Below are 23,899 nucleotides of genomic sequence, written 5' to 3'. Positions count from 1 at the left end.
CACATATTAAATACGCTCCACAGGCCCTGGTACAGTATTGGCCAGTGGAGTACACAGATGGTATTCCACAGATATTTTTATTAACAAATTTGTTTTGGTAGAAATGAACTAGTCTTTTCTATGGCTACTTTGGAGACTTTCTTTTTGGGTAAAAAGAGGATATTCCATTCATTTTCCCTTCATAAACCTAGAAGAAAGATTACCTATGTCAGCTCTAGTGGAAACAGACCTGTAACATATCTGGCTACATATTAGCCAGATATACCAGTTTAGGGATCCCTTCCATCCAGTTCTTTGCAACAGTGATAGAGCATAAGAGCATAGTCTCTTCCATCCAGTTCTTTGCAACAGTGATAGAGCATAAGTCAATACATTCCTGGCCAATTTTTCTCAAGTGTGAACCTGACTAGGAGATCACAGATCCAACTTTTTAAAAAGCAGAGTTTTTCTGTCTTCTGTGATGAGGGGAAGCCCTAGCCTTTGTTGAGCTTTTTGACCCAGGAAACAATTCCGAACATCGCCTTTCAAACCATGCTTATTCTTTGCCATGGTGAGCTTTTGGATCTACATCTCTAATCTATAGGAATTAAACATAAAAGACCCTACCATACTGAGGCTGCTGGATTTGAGGCATAAATGGCATTCCATTACAATTTCTTGATGCAGCCTACAGAATTAGAGACTTAGAGCTGGAAGGGATCCTAGAAATTCCACTAGTACATCCACACGTGAGGCAGAACCTATCAGCTGCCTTCATTAACAGAACCTAATTTTGTTCAGGTATGGGGGCAATACACTCAGGAAAGATGGCCTCTCCCCTGCCCTGTGAAAAGAATAATAATTTGTTTAATCCAATCACAATAAGCCTATTTTCCTTTGCCAGAGATTGCCTTAGGGGTGGACATGTGACCCAGTTCTGGCCAAGGAGCGGGCGCTATTGGGAGCCTCTGGAAAAAAGACCCAGAAGAGATGCCCTGCTTTCTTTCTTCCTGGCTTTTACTGTTGGTATTTAAGAAAACGATCCGAACACACTTGGGAAGTTAGGAAAAATTTTTTAAACAGTGATCCTTGGGGCAGCTGTAGCCACTTTGTACCAACGAGGGGAGAGAAGAGAAACACCAATATACCAAGGACAACAAAGCAAAAAGATGGAAAGCCTGTAGGTCCTGGATGACCCCAAGACCACCTACCCCTGGGTATCTTGTTAAGTGTTCATTGCATAAGTCCTCGACATTCACTAAGTGCTCAATAGTTATCTGTTAGATAAAAGAAAAAATACAATGATATTTTGGCCTTACTATTTGTGCCACTTTTGGTTGAGTACTTTACTTGCTTCTGAAAGCATTCTAACTGACTGAACACATTTGGAAAGAGGTTCCAGGAAGCAAAATGACTTGGCCAAGGTTATAGCACAAAGTGGGCAAGTTGAGAGTGGAACTCCAACCTCTAGACTTTAAATCTAGATCACATTGTGTTTTATTTGTGGTGGAGGGCATGAGTCCTAGCCTTCCTCAGGCTGGAGAGGCAGTATAACACAGTGGTTATGTGCAGTCTTGGAGTTAGGCTTGGCTTAGAATCCTAGCCCTGCCACATACTAGCTGCATAGCCTTGGATGAGGTCATCTTCTCTAAGCCTCAGTTTCCTCCTTTGTAGATCAGGATTATATCATCTATTATGTTAAACTGTTGTGATTATTAACTAAGATAGTGAATGAACACTTCTTAGCACAGAGCTGGGCATAAAATTATTGCTCATTAAGTGATACTGTCTTACTGACAGTATTAATAATAACAAACTTCATTCAACTTGAATCAAGCTGTAACTAAGGAGAAAGGAAAGAGAAGCCCTTTCCATTTTAAATAAAAAACAAAACATCACTATTCTGTCCTGATTTTTAAGCACCAATACACAGAATTCAACCTTCCATGTGCTCATGCTTGGTACAGCACAGTTTTCTACAATACAGCTGATACCTTCAAAGGACTTCCAATCTGGTGTGGGAGATGGATGGACAAGCAATTATCTATCGTGCACAGCAGAGTAAAATGTGCCATGGGAACATAAAGTGAAAGGGGGAAAAAAAGAAGAATTTTAATTGAGAAAAATCTGGAAAGGTCCCAGGGAGGATAGGGCATTTGAATTGGCCCTTGAAAGATAATGGAGGATTTTTGGAAAGTGAAAAGGGTAGGGAAAGTATTCTGGGATGAAGAGGCAGCAAAGGCCCAGGAGCTTTAAAGCACATGGCACTTTCAAAAATGGCAAAGGCTCAAAAGGAAGAAGGTGTGGGTGATAAGGTTGGGAAGATACCTGGATGCTTTATAAAGTTTACACCTGATTTTGTAAGAAATGGGGAACTGTGGTTCACTTTTGAGAACAAAGTGATATGAAACGATTTGTGTTTTAGAAAGAAAACTTTAGCAGTTTATAAAATTAGTAACCATAGTTTTCCTTAGCCAAAAAGAAAAAAAAATAAATTAGTAGGACAACCAGGAAAAAATATCAGACATTTTGATTTAAAGGTTCCCATAGAGAAGTGTTATGAATCAGAATGTGGGCTGTCAATGAGGTATATTGGGTTTCCAAATAGCTGCCACAGGCCAACATTCAATAATGTAACCAATGGAAACTATACAACCATATAAAATCAATTTTCTGTGACCTATTTTAGCAACTTCTTTGTACTGACTAATCTTGCTGAAGGGTGAATCATAAATTCAGCAAGAGACCATGTCCTGGTGACCTCACTTGTTCTTAGCCTGCAGGAATATTCCCACCTCTACTGGCTCCAAGGCTTTTGAGAAACATCATAATTGAAAAAGCAGTCATTTTAGTATAAGTCCCAAATTTGGCTTTTTTTAAAAAAAAGTGAAAGATGGGGAAAAAGGGAACCGAAACAGAGTAACACAAAACCTGGGATAAAGAAACTCTACTGCCATGGTTTTTCTAGCCCTAAAGAAAATCTCTGCTTGAGACCTTCTCCTGAAGTACTTAGAACAAGAAAATACAGGCATAGGAATGGTACCAGGTCAGCAGAGAGTGAAACCGACGGAAACAAAAGCCCAGTTGACCACTGCCCTTGCCAAGCAGATGAAAATGTGAACACAGTCAGGAATGGAAAAGTAAGTTAGATTCTGGCAGTTTGTTGAGTTTCAGAGCTCTGTAGCTAATGCAAAGAATTTCTTTAAAATTTTTTTATTTTAAAAATTGCAACAGCGGTTCCACCCAGAAGTAGAGTTACAAGACACACAGAAATCTTTCTGTGTTAAATAATTTCAACCATACCTACGTTTTCATTACAATTTTTTATTATCTGACTACAGTAATTAGCTTCCACACAACCATGAGTCAGGGTCAGTTCAAATACATCCTAGAATGATATAATTTCGGAGTTGGGAAGGACAATAGAGATAATTTAACCTGCCTCAGTAGGTTTGTAAACCAAACGCAACAGACAATAAAGTTGTCTATATACAGCCTCACTTCCTCTATGTGTCTATACTTTGTTATAAGTGTGTGTGTGTATAACCTATATTTCATATATATGTTCACATGTTCACATGACTTTTTATGTTCTTACCTTATGATACGTTTATGTTTAGATTGTAATTCTGAGATGTTAAGACCTTGTTTTCTTTATCCCACAGGGAAGTCCTTGGTGCTTATGATTGTGTCATTACTCAATGAACAAGAACAGATAACAGTGATGCGGAGGGAAAAGGGTTTAGTACAGGCACTAGCAAAGAGCATGTCTTTATACAACTAAGACTAGTGCTAAGACTAGAAATCAGCCATTCTTTTTTTTTTTTTTTTTTCATTTTCTGGAATTGACTTGTAAGAAATCAGCCATTCTGGTAGCAGGATCAGGGCCCACTCTCAGGGCTGGTTCCCAGTCATACCTTCCTATAGCTACCAAGGGCATAGCAAACGCTGGGATGGCAGTAAGGAGAGGCACTGATCCTGAGGAAGCTTTGGTGTCCACCACCTACCTTGAGGTTCTTCAGAGATAATTGCCTCTGCTGTCACTCTGCCTTAGATCTATTTCTTCCCATCATCACTTTATGATTTAACCCTGAGACAGAACTATTCAATCCTCAGATGATGGAAATGGTGTTAACTATTTAAGATGGGAAAAAAGCCACATCCCATCAACTGGTGGCAACCTTCATCCACTAGCACAGCCAACATTCCTTCTTAAGAAGTCAGAGCTAGGTCTGCCTCTGCCTGAGGCAAGGCAATCTCCCAAGTAAAACAGTTAAAAAATGGGCCAAACACGTGTATACCTATGTAACAAACCTGCACGTTCTGCACATGTATCCCAGAACTTAATGTATAATAATTTTTTTAAAATGGGGCAAAACCCCACAGCTCTCCCTTCCGTGCTTACAAACCCATCGGGGTCGGTTCACTTCAGCTGTTGCCATGCTAACATTAAACAGTATGAAAGGCAAAGTGACTGTCTTCCTTTTGTGGATTCATTGGTCTCCTAAGAAAGTGACCGGCTCTGTGTCCAAGTATTTCAGCGAATAAGTTAAATGCAGGGAAAAATCCTTGCTTAGCTGGATTGCTTTGGCATGCCTCAGTTTTTCTGAACCAGTGATAAGAGTTACAAGGCATACATAAATCTTTCTGTGTTAAATAATTTCAACCACACCTAAGTTGGTTAATTTTAGTTCAGTGAACATTATCGTACTGATCCCCACCAACTACCCCCATAGGGATTTACTGCCAATGAGGTTTTCAACGTGGAGGGCTGTGGAGACTGAGGACCACTAGCTTCCAAAGTAAGGGCACAGCACCAGCTTAGTGGTTAAGAGCCTGGACTCGGAGGAAGACTGCCTAGATCCAAATTGAGGCTCCACTTCTCCCTCACTGTGGGAATTCGAACGAGTTACTTACGCTTCCTGTGCCTCAGTTTCATCATCCTTAAAACAGGACCAATGAAAAACCCATGTCACAGGAGTGTTCTATAAACTAAATAAGCTGCTACCTATAAAGCACTTAAAATTGTCAGTGAACAAAGTGTTAGCTGCCACTGCCACTGCATTATTATTTTTCTCCTCTCTTTCCACCTGGGCTCTCTCACTCACCCTGAGAACAAACACACTGGGTGCTCAGATGTTGGCTTTGACAGTAATAAACAAACTATTAATCTGGTTCATGTATTCTGCTCTCAGATATCCCTTTCCCATTCTAGGAAAGCACTGGTCTCCAAATCCAAAGCAATAATCTTCTATAAAGAAACACAATTAAGGAAGAGAGAAAAATTGAAAAACGTTATAAAATTATCTCAAATGATTGCCAACTTCAGAAAGACTAAAGGGCAAACCACAATGATCTCACCAGGCTTTGTGCTCATCAAACAGCAGTCAGATTCCTGTAAGAAGGGAAATTTTAATTGTGCGTACGCAACTCAGGAGTCTGAAACGGTATCTAAATAGCTCTCCAAGCTCTCCAAGACCAGAGTAACATTCTTCCAATGTTAGGGGCACTTTATAAGCCACACACAGTCAGGGAGGGGAACGTGAACACGGGGCAGCTTTTGAGACAAAAGCCTATCTTCATTTTTCAGTATTTACTGCTGCTACAGAGCTTCACAGAGAGGATGTACAAATGCTTAATGTTGATGTGAAGGTGGAGAAAGGGAGGATGTCAGAAAAGAGGGTGGAGTCATTTTTTCTAGAAAGACACAAACCAGCTAAAGAAGTTAATGTCTTTAATTTATCAGCTTAGTTCTTACCAGGATTACATTCATTTTACATTAAAAAAATTTTCGAGCACATATTTTTGAGCACACGTTCAAAGCACTAAGTTAGATACTGAAGATAAAACAATGGGTAAAATTCTCAGGTGAAAAGTAACTTTAAAAAGAAAGAAAAACAAATGGGTAAGAAACAATCACTTCCATCAGTGACTATAAACTCTGGTGTGAATGACAATTAAGTAGCTGATCACAAATCAGTATGAGAGAGGGAAAGAATGGTCTATTTCCCATTAACAAACCAGTTAATAACTATGAGAAAGTATACCACAGGAAGGCCAATTCATTTCAAGAAATATTTATTGTGAGGCCCATTTTATAACAAAAAAAAAAACACCCTGAAGTGCTTGTTAGTGTCACTTTGATTCTCACTGATGGATTTCAAATTCAATTTATAATAGTAACAATAATATCATTCAATGTTTAAAACTTTTATTAAGTGTTCAAGCGTACTGAACATGGTTCTAAGAAGCACTGTAGATGTTTTAACCCATTTAATGACCGCAAGAAATTGAGGTCAGTACTACCATTACCTGATAGTTTATGTCCAAAAAAAAAAAAAAAGTTAACATGGGGGTACAGAGTGATTAAGAAACCTGCCCTATGTTATACAACTAGTAAGTACTAAAGCAAAGTTGGAAACTCTAACAGTCTAGGTTTACAGTCAGTGTTTCTAACAAATATGCTACTTTGTTTGACCAGAATTTCAGACCAGGCTTCCCTATTAGCAAAATAGCTGCTACACCCCAGCTACCCACAGCCCTCATTATACCTGAGCCCAATTTGCTTTATGTACCCAAAACAGCATTTATCCTCAGAAAGGCTCAAGAGCCGGACTATTCATCACCAATTGAGACACAAGACGTAGAGGCCCTACCTGATGAAGAAGACCCTCCGACTTGTTACAGGAGGAAGGAAAGGGATGAAGCGGGGTAGGAAGAAGGAGCAGACGAGGGAAGACGCACTCTTTCATAAGCCTTTAAGCTATTCAAGGTGAGTTCAGAAAAGGAGCCAGGTAAAAAAATGAACATTAACTGGAGAAAACATAACCATGCAGTAATAACACCCGTAAGAGAATGACTGGGCTAGACACAAAACCTTGTCAAAAGAAACCCATTGACAAAATTTTATTTCTTCTGAAGAGCCCCCAGCCTTTCATTAACTCTTGTTAACTAAGAACAGCAGGAGTGGGAGAAAGGAGGATTATGAGTCATTTGAGACACTTTGAATTTGAGGTGCCTGTGGTACATTCCAACAAAAATGCTCACCAGGCAGTTGGAGATGCGAGTCTGCAGCTCAAGGAAGAAGTCTTACCTGACCCCAAATCTCGGTCCTCATCTTCAGCTCTAGCCAAGGTACTGCACTGCCTCCCTCTGCTTTCGGCATATTCCTCAGGAGAAACAATGAGTCTTTCCTCAGTTTGGATTACTAATTTAAAAGGTTTTAAAGTAAATTTTACTCAGAGATCTTGGCTGATTTTGACTAGCAGGCACCTGGATATTGGCACACCCCTCCAGAATGCTTGTGAGAATACCAGCTTGTGAGAAGAGGTGATTAGCCATGCAATCTAGAACTGCAGCCTGAAAATGGGTGGCCACTGCTTGCCCCTGCTCTTCAACTGATGGGCAATAGGAACATGATTTATCTTGCCTGCTCTCCAGAGAATGCCAGAAAGAAAAGGTGTCCAAAACTTGGCATGCCATTTACCCACATTTGCTATCTCCTGGATGACTAAAAGGTGGCAATAGCTGGGAGCAGTTGCTCACGCCTGTAACCCCAACAGTTTGGGAGACCTAGGTAGGAGGATTGCTTGAGCCCAGGAGTTTGCAACCAGCCTGGGCAACATAGCAAGACCTCGTCTCTACTAAAAATAATAATAATAAAAAATTAGCCAGGCATGGTGGTACACACCTGTAGTCCTAGCGATATGAGGCAGAAGGACTGCATGAGCCTGGGAGACTGAGGCTGCAGTGAGCTATGATTTACACCACTGCACTCCAAACTGGGCAACTAAGTGAGACCTTGTTGGAAAAAATTTTAAAAATAAATAAATAAACGGTGGTCAGAATATATTATATTGATACTTGCAAATGCCATTTGTTACAGTTGACTTTTCAAAATACCACTCAGTTCTCATATTTCAACATAATTTAATATTAAACTTTTTTAAACATAATTAAATAATTATCATGGTCTGTAGAGCACTCAAAGGAGCAGTTCAGGTCTTTAGAGAGCCTAAGGAAGGTTGAGTTCTTGTATTTACAATCAAAACAAGCTAGGAAAAAGAAAATTGGAAATATGACACCCTCTTAATTTGGGCTACACCAGGGATTTAGGATAGTTAAGGAGGCTTTGTGATTAAAAACTTAAATGAATGCCAAGAAACCAAAAAAAAACTACTGAGGTTATTTGCTAATCAGAAGGTGCAACTGCTTGTACATGAGCTCAAGGCAAAGCTATCATTCTGCTAGGCACTGGGCTTACAGCAACTTGTATGTCCCTTAACATCTTTTTTTTTTTTTTGAGACAGTCTCCCTCTGTCGCCCAGGCTGGAGTGCAGTGGCGCCGTCTCACTGCAACCTCCACCTCCCAGGTTCAATTGATTTTCACGCCTCAGCCTCCCAAGTAGCTGGGACTACAGCAGCGTGCCACCAAGCCCAGCTAATTTTTGTTCTTAGTAAAGACAGGGTTTTGCCTTGTTGTCCAGACTGATCTCTGACCTCAAATGATCCGCCTGCCTCAGCCTCCCAAAGTACTGGGATTACAGGCATGAGCCACCATGCCCAGCCATGTCCCTTAATATCTAATCAGTCATCAAGTACTGTGCTTTAAAATATCCTTTTCTTAGCCAGGTGTGGTGGCTGATGCCTGTAATCCCAGCTACTTGGATGGCTGAAATGGAAGGATTGCTTGAGCACAGGACCAGCCATAGCAACACAGCAAGACCCCATCTCTAAAAAAACCTGAAAAAATTAGCCAGGCCTGCCTATAGTCCCAGCAACTTGAGAGGCTGATGTTGGAGGATCCCATGAGCCTGAGAGTTTGAGGCTGCAATGAGCTACAATTACACCATCGTATTCCAGCCTGGGAGACAACAAGACCTTGTCTCTAAAAAAACGGATTTTAAAAGAAGAAAAAATATATATAATGTCCTTTTCTTTTCACTCCCATGGTCACTACCCTTGGTTAGATGTAAGACTGGTGACAGCCTAGCAGAGAAGACAAGGAATTACAAGTCATGAATTAGAGTGTAAAAAATAAAGGATTTGAAAAGGATGAATTTCTGGAACACTGCATTTCCTTAACAGACATACTAAACTATATCCTTGCCTTGGGTTACACTTATAAGCTAATTTTTATAATTCAAATGTTGAACGCATCGATAGAATACCATGCAATGATAGAAACTGAAGTAATACTAAAACAGCAGCGAAGTACCAAAAATGGTCTCCCAGTTAATTGAGTAGAAGCCATCTACAGTAAAGGTTGAGTAGGGTGACTGAGAGTCATTAGTAACAAAAATTGATAGCCTGTATAAATGAGATTATCTCAAAGGAAATTCTGGGGAAAATGGAGAGAGAGTTTGTTGTGTCTCACAGAAGAGCAAGTTCATGAGTACGTATTCATGTGTACACATATGTGAATAAAGTATGAGGAGAAAAGAAATTCAAGATCCTCTGCCATGAGGGAGGACCTAACCACCCTCTCCAGCCATTTCCTGTCACTGCTGGCTACAGGGTCCTTTGCTCTACTTGCCAGGGTCTGCTTGCTCTCTTCTGCACGCCCTTCTCCCCACCTTTGTTTACACTGTAACCCTGACCAAGTGCCATGTCCTGTGATGTTCCGTCTGCATCTTAGTGTCCTTCCAGATGTAGCTCAAGTTCCATGTCCCCTTGCAAGCCAAGCCCTTCCTGAGAAGCCCAACCCACAGTGTCTTCTCCTTCTTCTGTCCTCTTACAGTCACTGCCACTCACTCTTGTATGGACAGTAAAATGAAAGCCCCTCCCACACATTTCAAAGGCCCATCTACTGTCTCTCGTTACCAAGTATCCTTGAGTCTTTGTTGGTGTTGGATGAAAGGTTCTTTAGGGCAGGGATTGTGTCTTCACACATCTTTAACTCCTTCCTAGCATAGGCTCAGCCCAACGTACGATCTACTGTAAGAATAGGCAGTATCATACAATGTGCACAGGAAAATACTATTAATACATTAAGTATGAGAGTATTCTGATTCTAACATACAAGATTAGAAAGGGAGAATTTACCATAATTGTCTTTTCACTGAATACCTCTTAGGAAGATACTAAGACTGTTGACTTGAGGCCTGGTAAAGTACATAAGAAAATGGAAGAGGGAGCTTAGATAAGCAAGGCCAGATGTGGATGCTGGAGCGTAATATTCTCGTGAGGCAGATTAAGAGAGACAAACGAAAAATCAGCAATGATTCAGTAGAAGTCAGATATAAAAACATGTAAGCTTATCTGAGTCATAGCCCCAAAAGAAAAAAAAAAGGAAATAAATAAATAATATTTAAAAACATACCAGTATTTCCTTGAGCATCTTCTATCTTATTTGGTGAGGGCAACAGAAAAGATGGCCTGGTGACGTGCGGGCCTTGAAGCGATGGCTGCTGCTGTTGCTGCTGCTGCAAAGCCGTGGTTTTGAGGACCACCCTCCAGTCCACTTGGGTAATATCTGATCGTGATCGAGCATGCCCTGGCTTGAAAGTTGAGGTCTCATCCAGTAAGTCATTTACAGAACGAGGCCGGTCCCTCCGACGCTGACAGATATTGAAAAAATTAAAGGTTGATGCTTCCTTTTGTTCCATCCAGGAAAGATTATCTGGGGTTGTCCCTCTCTGGACCATAAACTGTTCTTTGGCAGGGAAGACATTTTGAGCTTTGGTTTCTAAGAGCCTGCTCTTACAGTGGTCCCAAATCATGCCCCCCTTGCCCAGGGAGGTGACATTTCTCATAGCACCATTGTCTGTTATGTTACTGAGTACCTCATGCCCCACCAGTTCAGGGACTTCCTGGATCCCATAAACCTCTGCTTGCTGCACAGCCTTTTCTAGCTTACTATCCAAAGTACTAAAGAACTCCTCCGTAACTTCTAAGGCCGGGCTGATATCATCCACTTCCAAAGCTTCCATGTCACAGGCTCCAGGAGGCCTCAGCCTCCTAAGCTGGTTCCAGAAATGGCTTCATGAACATTCACCCAACCAAGAGGGGTGCTTTAGCAATACAGCTATGGAAACAACTGGAAGAAACCTTCATTGGGCTTCCTGGAGCAGGCCAAACACAAAGGTGGTTGATGTTTCCCCAATAATTAAAAGCATTTGCTACTGGCTAATGGACATTAACAGATGTATAGGGAGACCAAATGTTCCTTTGAGATTATTCTTCAGCAAGACCTCTGTGAAGACAACAGGAAGTACTTGTCAAAGCAACGCCACGCCAATCCTTGATTTCCTGGAAGAAAATAAACAGGATAACGTTGGCACATGGTTCATTGTATTCTACAGTACACAAATCTGCCGAATTGCTTTCCCACTTCTACGCCCGTTCTATGGCAGTCAAGCACAAAGGCAGACAACACCTACACAGAAGTGCCATTGTCAGGAATACATATCACTACCCGCTTTGGATAAAAACTTAAACGGAGCAGGGAGGAGCACTTGATAAGAGGAATTAAGGTCAATAGCTTTTACTCACACAGAGAAAATGCTTTGAGAGCATTTGTGAAAAGACTGCCCTGGCAAATCTCTGATATGCTGACCTAAAATAGTAAGCAAAAGAGACTAGGAATTCTGTGACTGGGCCTGTATCGTAATCAGTCTAAAAGTCATAAATGCTTGAGTCCTTTCACCAACTTTGAAGGCACTGATGATCTGCTGGGTTTAAAGGTGCCCCAGGGAAGCAGAGAAGGAGGTTCTGCCCTTTTTTAAAATCCAAATGTGACTGTGCTTGTGCTTCTTAGACTTAGATTATATAATGCTTGATGATGACTCTGGACTTCAGCAATGCTCTGGCGTTCTTAGGGTTTCAGGCTCCAAACTCCCCGAGACTTCCAGGATTGGCCTCAGAGTATGGGTCCGGTCTGCAGGGTGTCTAAGAGCTTAAGGTGAAGTCACGGCCTGAGTGGCAGGTTTGAGTTCATCTTTTTCTCTCTACAGAACTCAAGTTCCAAACCTTACATCTCTACCTGGGCAGAAAGAATTCTACATAAGTAGTAACCCGCGCTTTCAAATACTAGATTACCAAGGCCGGGCCAAATTAGAGCAGACCTTGACAGTGATGCTGTCCAGTACAGTAGACAGCAGCCATTATGACCATTCAAATGTAAATCTAGTAAAATCAAAGTCCCTCAGTTACACTAGTCACATTTCAAGTGCCCAACTGTCACATATACCTTTATACCTTTACCAAAGAAAAAAAAAACAAAACAACTAGGCAAGGGCTTTTTTAATCCTTAACTACTGGCCGGGCGCGGTGGCTCAAGCCTGTAATCCCAGCACTTTGGGAGGCCGAGACGGGCGGATCACGAGGTCAGGAGATCGAGACCATCCTGGCTAACACGGTGAAACCCCATCTCTACTAAAAATACAAAAAAAACTAGCCGGGCGAGGTGGCGGGCGCCTGTAGTCCCAGCTACTTGGGAGGCTGAGGCAGGAGAATGGCGTAAACCCGGGAGGCGGAGCTTGCAGTGAGCTGAGATCTGGCCACTGCACTTCAGTCCGGGCGACAGAGCGAGACTCCGCCTCAAAAAAAAAAAAAAAAAAAAAAAAAATCCTTAACTACTTACAAGTAGGCAAAACTAGGCAACTAGCAACACCATTATATATTGACATGCTTTGGCTGTGTCCCCACCCAAATCTCATCTTGAATTCCTACTTGTTGTGGGAGGGACCCAGTGGGAAGTAATCGAATCATGGGGGCAGGTCTTTCCCGTACTGTTACTGTGATAGTGAGTAAGTCTCACAAGATCTGATAGTTTTAAAAGAGGAGTTTCCCTGCACAAGTTCTTCTCTTGTCTGCCGCCACATGGCACATGCTTTTCACCTTCCACCATGATTGTGAGGCCTCCCCAGCCATGTGGAATTGTAAGTCCAATAAAACTCTTTCTTTTGTAAATTGCCCAGTCTAGGGGTATATCTTTATCAGCAGCGTGAAAACGAACTAATACATACGTGTTGTCACAAATGTAGATAGACGTGGTTTCTTTGTAAAAACTTCACAATTTTTATGGTTAAATTCATTTTTTCCACTTAGGTCATTAAACCATTACATTTATATCAACAGTACCAATCTACTTAGCTTAACATATGTAAATTAAACTCATACATACAGACCTTTATTTTAGATGTATCAAGGAGGTTTGCAGTTCATAGGAGAACCTCCTGCAAAGTGATAATGACTATGAGTTTGTCTACTTTTACATATTTTGATATTTATTATGTTAGCACTTCATGAAGCAAGGCATAGATTTATTTTTAGAGCTATATATTAGTTATAAAACATTTCTAGCTGTAAACAGGGTTATTTTTTCTGAGTCTAAAGTTAAACCTTCAGTCTCTCTAATTGTGTAACAGGGTTTTAGTGCTTCTATAATTTTGAAACTTGGGATATATTTCAATTTCATCTTATATACCAGAGACAGAAATATACATAAATATAATAAATCTTAAAACTTTTCATTCTTTCCTTACTAAAAACTGAAATGAACATAAACAAAGTACAAGTTTCCCAATGTATAAGAGGCTCCAAGGTTCAGAGCATTAAGTTGTTCACTGAAGATTACTGATATTCCTTTTCTCATCCAATGTTTCAAATTCAGTCTTTACTCATGACAGAGAAGGTGTAAATAACCTTCAAAGTAATTGTTTCTTTCTCTTTTTTTTGATTTATCGAACTATCTAGATATATTATTTTTTATGCTTCTGGCTTGGTATTTGCAGGCTGGTTAGAAGTATATAACAGGCCAGGTGCAGTGGCTCATGCCTGTAATCCCACCACTCTGGGAGGCAGGCAGATCACTTGATCCACCAAGAGTTCGAGACCAGCCTGGCCAACATGGTGAAACCTCATCTCTACTAAAAATACAAAAATGAGCCAGTCATGGTGGTGTGCACCTGTAGTCCCAGCTACTCAGGGGGCTGAGGTGGGAGGATCATTTGAACCAGGGAGTCGGAGGTTGCAGTGAGCTGAGATCGCAAAACTGCACCCCAGCCTGGGCAACAGAGTGAGGCCCTGTCTCAAAGAAAAAAAAAAAAGAATGTATATAACCAGTGTTGGCCATGCTGGTTGGTGGAATACTTCTAACCCACATGGTCTAAAGCCATAGACTGTTAGACAAGGAAACTGGCCTTTGGGATTATCTTTTCAACCTTAGTATTTCATAGAAGAAGCCACTGAGGCCCAAAGAAGGGAAGAGGCCCCATGAGCACTTTCATGCTCTTAAACATGCAGGCAAGTTTTCACCTCAGGGCCTTTGCATTTGCTGTTCCCCCAGACACCCCAACATGGACAACTCTCTCCTTAGCTAACTGTTCATATGACCCTCCCTGACCACCCTCTTTAAAATCATAATGCCTTTCTCTGCCCTAGACTCTTGATCTCCCTTACTCTGCTTTTGTTTAAATAAACTTTTCATTTTAAAACAGTTTTGTTTGTTTTTGTTTTGAGACGGAGTTTTGTTCTTTCGCCCAGGCTAGAGTGAAGTGGCACGATCTCAGCTCACTGCAACCTCTAGCCCACCGTGTTCAAGCAATTCTCCTGCCTTGGCCTCCTGAGTAGTAGGGATTATAGGCGTCCGCCATCATGCCTGGCTAATTTTTTTAATTTTAGTAGAGACGGGGCTTCCCCATGTTGCCAGGCTAGTCTCGAACTCTTGAACTCTGGTGATCTTCCCACCTTGGCCTCCCAAAGTGCTAGGATTACAGGCATGAGCCACCACTCCCGGTTAACAGTTTTATATCTATAGAATTATTACAAAGGTAACACCCTCAGTTCCTATATATCCCATGCTCCGTTTCCTGTATGTAACATCTTACATTAGTATGATACATTTTTCACAATTAATGAACCAATATTGTTACATTATTATTAACTTAAGTTATACCTTCTTCAAAATTCTTCAAATTTCCCTAACGTCCTCTAACTATTCCAGGATCCTATACAGGATACCACATGACATTTAGTCGTCCTGTTTCTTGGGCCTTGTCTTGGCTATGATGGTGTCTCAGACTTTACCTGTTTTTGATGTCTTTGACAGTTTTGAGGAGTACTAGTCAGGTATTTCAGAGAATGTCCCTCAGTTTGGATTTGTTTGATGTTTTTTCTCATCACGAATCCAGGGCTATATGTTTTTGAAGTACCATTCTCATCATATAATATTAAGGATATATACTATGAACATGACTTACTACATGACTGTTCACGTTAACCTTGATCACCTGGCTTGAGGTACCCTTTTTCCTTAAGCATTTACCATCTTCTAACATACCATTTAATTGACTTATTTAACATTTAGTGTTTCTCTCCACTAAAATATAAGCTCTACGAGTCCAGGAATTTGTGTTCATTGTGTTCACTAATGTACCCTAAATACACAGAATAGCGTTTGGCGTGCATGCACACACACATGTACTAAATAGATATGTGTTGAACAAATGTGTTGCTGTTGCGTTGCATAAGAGATAGCGCCTCATGACCTATCCACTTCTCCAAGTTAAAGTTCTTCACCAACACCCACCTGTTTCACGTGTCCATGTGAAGAGATCACCAAACTGTCTTTGTGTGAACAACATGGCTGTTTATTTCACCTGGGTGCAGGTGGGCTGAGCCCAAAAAAGGAGTCAGCAAAGGTGGTGGGATTATCATGAGTTCTTACAGGTTTTGGGATAGGTGGTGGAGTTAAGAGCAATGTTTTGGGGGCAGGGGGTGGATCTCACAAAGTACATTCTCAAGAGTGGGGAGAATTACAAAGAAACTTCTTAAGGGTGGGGGAGATTATAAAGAACCTTCTTAAGGGTGGGGGAGATGACAAAGTACATCCATCTGTTAAGGTGGGGCAGAAACAAATCACAATGGTGGAATGTCATCAGTTAAGCTATTTTCACTTCTGTGGATCTTCAGCTACTTCAGGCCATCTGGATGTGCAGGTCGCTGGGGAGATGATGGCTTAGCTTGGGCTCAGAGGCCTGACACCACCCACCTTGTTATTTTACTCCTCCATGCTTTTGTCCAAGCTGGGGAGCTCTTCCTAATTGCTCAGGCTCTCATAGCACCCTGGGTTTGCCACATTGTACCGAAATGACCAGCCAATCTCTCTAGATCCTACTCTAAACTCTGAGTTACTTGACTACAGACACCATGCCCTTCTTACTTCTCCTCCTATATACTCTCTGTCTTCATTCTTTTAGGTTCTGTCTTCCAACCTTACTCTTTGGAATTTCATCTTTTTCCTGAGCTCTATAGCTCTCAAATTCACTACAGTACAAGAGTCTGATGTCAAGTTTAATTTCTATAATTGAGTACTTCTTACTAGCTTGCCTCATTTGGTTTTGAAATTAATCAAAATATAATAATATATTCATATAGGTCAAAATATAAAGGGGACCTTCGTCTGACAAAGTGAAGGGAATAAGATCAGTATGTGGGTGCAGTGTGGTCTGCCTCAGTACAAAACTGCAAATCAGGAGCTAATTAGAACTGTGTTCTAAATCTGGCTCAGCCACTCACTTGCTGGGTGGCCTCTAGCAAACCATTTAACCTCTGCATGCCTTACTCAGCTACCTGTATCCCACAGAGTTGCTAATATCAAATTGCTTTGCGTGTGGATCATTCACTAGGTAGCTGCTCCAACATGCCTTTACAAATGTAAACTGCTACATAATTATGGAGCACTCCACTGGACCTCACCCATTGAACAACCACGTGTTCCTCATCTCTCCCTGGAAGTCCAACAAAGGTCTGTCAGTCCAACAAAGGCAAAGTCAGCAACGAGCTATTTATAATACACTGCCTTTCAGCCAAACTCAGTGACCTATAGACATTTTATCTTATATTTGTATAGAATGCCCTTTCTGTAAGAAGGCGTATTTCCCCTATTTAATAGATTGAGAAATTGAGGAAATAAAAGAGCTCAACCCAAAGAATCCTATGCACGCATCAAAACGAACCAGTGTATTGCTATTTCCTAACTAAAAAATCTGTTGTTTACATGATCGTTATGCAAGGCTAATTAACAGGATGAATACAGCAGTTCTCCCACACAGAGACAGAAGCACTTATGAGTAATAATTCTACCCTGACTCACACAGAGATGCCGTGTCCTCCTGAGCTGGATGGTAAAAGCACTGACTTCCTCCTTCTTAGCTAAGTGACTCAGAATATTATGAGTGCTGAAGGTGTCTGGAGCCATATTATTTTAGAAGCAGTTGGACTGGGAAGAAAACTGCAATGGCAAAGATACCTAGGACAACTTATGTCTGTCCATCAATTTGCAAAAATAAGAGCCAAAGGTGATGACAAGGATGGTCCACATTAAGGGCGCTCACCTGGTCTTCACTTTGGTTTAAGGTTGTGGCTGACTGAGAATTTTTTAAGAGTTACATAATGTGAAGGATACATCACAAGAGGATCTGCCCCTAGTAATATGGCCTTTCTGGACCACAAGGCTACATGGTGATGTAAGGACGTGGATGGAGCACAGACATGCCACAAGCAGCAGATAAGGAAATGGTGCCAGTGTGGACCTCATAAAAAGAGCTCAGAAGGCTATCAAATGAAACAGACAGCTAGAAACACAGATGGAATCCCATTTTCATAGGTTTGGAGCAAATATTAAATGGCTACATTATATCTAAGTTTAAATGAAAAAGAAGACTATTGCCACAATACATAAAGAGCATACCATTAAAAAAATAATTTGGGCTGGAGGTGGTAGCTCGCACCAGTAATCCCAACATTTTGGGAGGCTGAGGCAGGAGGATAACTTGAGGCCAGGAGTTCAAGACCAGCCTAGGCAACACAGTGAGACCCTTTCTCTACAAACAAAAAATTAAAAACAGGCTGGGTGCGGTGGCTCACGCCTGTAATCCCAGCACTTTGGGAGGCCGAGTTGGGCAGATCATGAGGTCAGGAGATCGAGACCATCCTGGCTAACATGGTGAAACCCCGTCTCTACTAAAAACAGAAAAAACTAGCCGGGCGTGGTGGCAGTACCTGTAGTCTCAGCTACTCGGGAGGCTGAGGCAGAAGAATGGCGTGAACCCAGGAGGCAGAGCCTGCAGTGAGCCAAGACTGAGCCACTGTACTCCAGCCTGGGCGACAGAGTGAGACTCTATCTCAAAAAAAAAAAAAAAAAATTAAAAATTAGTCAGGTGTGGTGGCATGTCCTGTAGTCCCAGCTACTCAGGGGGCTAAGGCAAGAGGATCCCTTGAGCCCAGGAGTTCGAGGTTGAAGTAAGCTGTGATTGAACTACTACGTGCCAGCCTGGGCGACAGAGTGAGACCCTGTCCCAAAATAAATAAATAAATAAATAAAAATAATCTATATAATTTTTTTCCAGTTCTAAAAGTAACAAATACTTGTAGAAACTCTGGAAGATAGTGACAGACATGGAAAAGGAAATAAAAATCAGTCATGATCTCATAACTCAGTCAAAGTAAATCAATAGGTAGGTGTACTTTTGTCCAATATTTAATTGGAATCAAAAACTATACATACTGTTTGGGTACACTGTTTGTTTAAATGTATGCGCCAAAAAAATCAAATACCAGTAAATACTAACCCTGCCAAAAAAAAAAAAAAAAAACAGACAAAAAGAAATGTTCCAGGGAGTGCTGTGCCTACTTATACCTTACAACCTGACACAAGACCCCACTCAGTTGAACTTCTCTTGTATAGCTACCAAGGGACCTCCTTGTTACACAGCCATCAGTGTTTTCCCAAGTCCTTAACCTCCTTGTGCTGTTAACCAGCCCCTTCTTAAAAGTTTCTTCCCAGGGTACTACATTCACTGAAGTTTTCTTCTCATTTCTACCCACTTAGTCTCCATCTTCTTCCTTCCCTTCCTGGTCTCATCAAATGGGGGCGTTGTCTGAGTTTCTTCTCTGGCTAGAGCTACATGATGTTCTCCTTAAGTCAATTTATCCACATGTGCAACTCCAATAACTTCTCCTACATGCATGCTGTTCAAATTTCCACCTTCAGTCTCAATCTCAGAATTAAATTCTGGTCCTATGTTCCCAGCTATTTGTAAGACATTTCCACCTGGCTTACTAAGCTCCATTTGTCTAAAATTACACTCATTTATTTATTCAATAAGTATTTGCTGAGTGCCTACTATGGGCTGGACACTGTGCTGGGCACCAGGGAAACCCTTTGATGAAGCTCCCATTGGCAATAAGGTTCAACTTTTTAACCTGACATTCTAGGCCTTTCACAATCTTGGGCTAGTTTGCCATTCCAACTTTCCACTTCAATTCACACACTCTTTACCTCCAAACTGAATGCTATTGCTCAAATGTTATGCTTTTCCAGTTATTTCAGGAAAGGTTTACAGTTATCTCTGAAATACCCTCTTCCCACCTCAACCTACTGAAATTCTATTCTTCAAGGCCCAGCTCAAATGCCACCTCTTCCGCAAGCTTTTTTGGGTCTCTGATCCTAAAATGGTCTGTTCTTTCTTTAAACTGCCACAGAATATCTTTGGTGCCTCCCCCACAACATATACTGCACGCTGCATGTTCTCTCTCAAATGACAATGATGACAATAATTACAAGTTATCAAAAGCCTATTTTGTGCCAGGTATGTTGCTTGGTATTTCATATCTCTAAGCCCCAAAATGTATAATGTGAGTACTATCACCCTCATTTTACAAATGAGGAAGCTCAATTATATCAAGTAAACTGCCTGATATCAAGTAACACGCCTACCTACTGGACTCAGAGGAAACTGAAAGCAGCAATTCTGCCCTCTTTCATTTGGATAACTCTCACTGGGCCTAGAACTGTGGTTAGTACACAGTGGGTACTCAGTAAGCATTTGTTGAATGAATAACTGAATAAACAGTATATTTTTAAGCCACTAACATCTGTAAGTATATATACCATTGTAGTTTCCTGGCAAAATTATATGTGAATTCCTTATAGGCTCATTACAGTAAAATTAGACATACTTTCCAAAACGTTATGTTGAACTCAAACTTCTACATTTTTTTCTTGGTAGAAAAGGCTTCCTAGCTATTAAAACCTGGGCTTAAAAATAACATGGCAAAGATCAGGTAGCAAAAACCTCAGTCAGACCTTTTACAGAAACCAAAGCACTTTTGCATTACTTAGGAATTGTCCTGTGAACCACTACAATATCAGCAACTTGGCTGGGTTCATTTTCCAACAACTTAGAGCTCAAGCTCTTTACAACACCAGGGATGAGATGTTCCCTTTGAAATAGCCCCAACAATCCACTTAAAGCATTTTTCAGCACATCTCTGCACATGTTTATTGTTTGCCACCTGCAAAATCATTGAGACATTTGCTGCCTCAGAAACCTAACTAAATATAAGCATGGCACTTTAAATCTCAGATTGCTTTGCGACTGAAGGCAGCAGTGTTACTGCACCTTTATGTCAAATTGGAAAGCCAAAGCTTCTGGCTGGGAAGCCCATTTTCATAAAACCACCAGAGATCCAGTATGTCCTGCTCTTAGAAACAAAGCAGGAGGACACAAACTTCAGTTATGAAATGTCTAAAAATGCAGACTTGATGTTTTCCATCTCCCTTTGCCTCCATGGCAGAGAACGTTGACTAGAAAACAAAGGAACCACTTGAATTAGCTTTATCTTGGGACTGAGAGGAAGAAGGTAAAAACTTCCATGATAAAAACCACATCAGCCTCCAACTGCAACAGGAGTAGCTGGTGAGGTACAAGTAGGTACCATCAGAGCCAAGCCAGCTAGTGTGGCTGACTGCAACAGTGAATGTAACAACAAGGAAGTACAGTGAGACCAAATATGCAAGATACCCAAAAAGGGCTGGGGAAGTAGACTTAAATATGTCATCAGTTCATATAACTATTTAGAATCTTCTACTTGAGCCTGAGTAATAGAGGTTGTGTTTCTAAATTCAATACAGGACTGTGTTTATCTAATTATCTCACAAAACTCCTAAAACTGAGGTAATCTCAGGAAAAAATCACTTGGTTTTTACAGAAAATAATCATTTTTCACATGCATGGTTTAGAATAAAGCTTATAAAGTGCTTGATAACAAATGGCCAACACACATATGAAAAAATGCTCAACATCACTAATCATCAGGGAAATGCAAATCAAAATCATAATGAGATAACACCTTACTCCTGCCAAGAATGGCCATAATCAAAAAATTTTTAAAAATAGATGTTGGCGTGGATGTAGTGAAAAGGGAACACTTCTACACTGCTGGTGGGAATGTAAACTAGTACAACCACCATGGAAAACAGTGGGAGATTCCTTTAAGAACTAAAAGTAGAACTACCATTTGACCCAGCAATCCCACTACTGGGTATCTACCCAGAGGAAAAGAAGTCATTATACGAAAAAGACACTTGCACATGCATGTTTATCGTAGCACAATTTGCAGTTGCAAAAATGTGGAGCCAACCCAAATGCCCATCAATCAACAAATAGAAAGAAACTGTGAGATATCTATATATATAATCTATATATATAGATACATATAGATATAAATATATGTATATGATGGACTACTACTCAGCCATAAAAAGGAATCAATCAATGGCATTTGCAGCAACCGGGATGGGTTTGGAGTCTACTATTCTAAGTGAAGTAACTCAGGAATGAAAAACCAAACATCGCATGTTCTCACTCATAAATGGGAGCTAAGCTATGAGGAGTCAAAGGCATAAGAATGAGAAAATAGACTTTGGGGACTTAGGAGGAAAGGGTGGGGAGGGGGTGAGGAATAAAAGACTACAAATCCGGTTCAGTGTATACTGCCTGGGGGATGGGTGCACCAAAATCTCACAAGTCACCACTAAAGAACTTAGTAACTAAATACCACCTGTTCCCCACAAACTTAAGGAAATGAAAAACAAAATTTTAAGTGCTTGATAAACTTAATTTTTTTTTTTTTTTTGAGACAGTTTCACTCTTGTTGCCCAGGCTGGAGTGCAATGGTGTGATCTTGGCTTACCGCAACCTCTGCCTCCTAGGTTCAAGTGATTGTCCTGCTCAGCCTCCCGAGTAACTGGTATTACAGGTGCCCACCACCACGCCTGGCTAATTTTTTGTATTTTTAGTAGAGACGGGGTTTCATCATATTGGTCAGGCTGGTCTCGAATTCCTGACCTCAGGTGATCCACCCACCTCGGCCTCCCAAAGTGCCGGGATTACAGGGGTGAGCCACCGCAACTGGCCTTCTTAATAACTTCTTAATAAACACTTGTAGTAATCTCAAAAAAGAGAGGTGAGTAAAGTACTGGGACTATTTTAAAGATGATGAAAGAGAACCCAAGATGATTCATTTATTGTCAATTGTGTTCCCAAAGAGAAGAAAACGAAGTTCCTTAAATTCTTGTCTAACTACTGAGTCCTTTGGGCCACCCGAGTTCAATTACATTTGAAATCACCTTAAATCACACAGGGTCCCTGATGTTGGTAGAAGGACCATAAACAAGGAGTGAGTAGGCTGAATCCAACCCCTGAGCTACTCAGACTAAGTACTGAGTTTGTTCAGTGTGAGAGAAGTGTGGTAATGGGAAGAACAAATTTATAACACCAGGAAAGCGTCATGTCCCCACACTGCCATCTAAGCTAACTGACATCCAGCAAGTCAGGCTGACTCAGGGCTTCTGTGCCCTTCTTATCTGCAAAATGGAAGTCCTGCCAATGCCTGCTGCCTTCTACCTGAGAAAGCAGAGAAGCACAATATGGACAAAGTATGTGAAAGTTCTTTATAAACTCTAAAACAATGACTATTCCTATTAGTTAGCTGATTTCTAACCACATAACCATTTATCCTCAACAAGCATTTACAGAGGACGTATCAAGTACCCAAACACTATGTGAGATGTTAGAGACACAAAACCCAGCTCCTGCTCTTGAAGAGATGAATAGCTAGTGGAGAGGGAGACACAAAACCAAGTATAAAAAGCATTTCAACAGAAGTATACAAAAGGTGTTATACAAGCACAAATAAGGAATCATTACTAAGGGACAATAAAGAATCTTACAAGTAACAGAACACAATTAAATGACAATGATAGATATACAAAGATTACTTTAGTCGAAAGAAATCAAAAACAAAGGAAACAAAAACACACAACAAAACCAATCATACCTGCTCCAGAAATCATGCTGCAGGCCAGGCATGGTGGCTCATGCCTATAATCCCAGCACTTTGGGAGGCCAAGGCAGGCGAATCAAGAGGTCAGGAGTTCCAGACCAGCCTGGCCAACATCACAAAACCCCATCTCTACTAAAAATACGAAAATTAGCTGGGCATGGTGGCATGCGCCTGTAGTCCCAGTTACTGAGGAGGCTGAGGCAGGAGAATCGCCTGAACCCAGGAGGCAGAGGTTGCGGTGAGCCGAGATCATGCCACTGCACTCCAGCCTGGGCAACAGAGCAAGACTCTGTCTCAAAAAGAAAAAAAAACAAAACAAAAGAAATCATGCTGTTTCTGGCATGAAGCTGTCAGCCTACAATAACAGCCTCAAAGATTCCACCAAAGAGTGAGCACTATGTGAACTAACCACACGTGGAAGGCAAGAATGCAAAGGCCTTCTTCACAAGCTGTTCAAGTCGTTCTGACCCACAGACACATTCTTGTCCAACAGAAGGCCTTTGCTGGGTGGTGAGGATGTCGTGGCAAATGAATAATTCCCTCACTTCCTGTTGCCTTTAACTCTTTTGGTCACTGCAGCTCACCAGCAGAAGGGAGAATACTTACAACTTTAACCTTCAAAAAAAACAACCGGCTTATGGCTTAGCATACACTCACAAAACCAGTTTCTATGGGCATTCAGAGTAAATGTATGAGAGAAGTAATTAGTTGATTTATTTTCTGTCTCTGCTGAACTCGAACCTGCTAAAAAGTAAGCCTAGGTCTTTGTTAACTGGCATCCCAAGAG

General features: G+C 41.1%; 1 protein-coding gene across 10 annotated transcripts in view; it reads right to left on the bottom strand.

Annotated features, from left to right (window-relative positions):
• PLEKHM3 (pleckstrin homology domain containing M3) overlaps nt 1–23,899 on the bottom strand; it is a 209,466-nt gene that overhangs the window by 172,700 nt on the left and 12,867 nt on the right. For 9 of the 10 annotated variants that reach the window (XR_004441598.1, XR_004441597.1, XR_004441599.1 and 6 more), the window contains one exon: nt 10,301–11,229. Coding sequence is in view for 7 of the 10 variants with exons in the window: in XM_033230501.1 (XP_033086392.1) it covers nt 10,301–10,910 (610 nt within the window). In the remaining 3 variants the exon portion in view is untranslated. Of the gene's footprint in view, nt 1–10,300; nt 11,230–13,109; nt 13,158–23,899 lie in introns of all 10 variants that reach the window. The other variant, XM_033230496.1, reaches the window with a different exon arrangement.

Source organism: Trachypithecus francoisi, unplaced genomic scaffold (genome assembly GCF_009764315.1).
Source record: "Trachypithecus francoisi isolate TF-2019V2 unplaced genomic scaffold, Tfra_2.0 Lachesis_group13, whole genome shotgun sequence".
Lineage (NCBI taxonomy): Eukaryota > Metazoa > Chordata > Mammalia > Primates > Cercopithecidae > Trachypithecus > Trachypithecus francoisi.
Note: the sequence above shows the minus strand (reverse complement) of the source record. Positions and strands in the feature narration are given on the sequence as shown.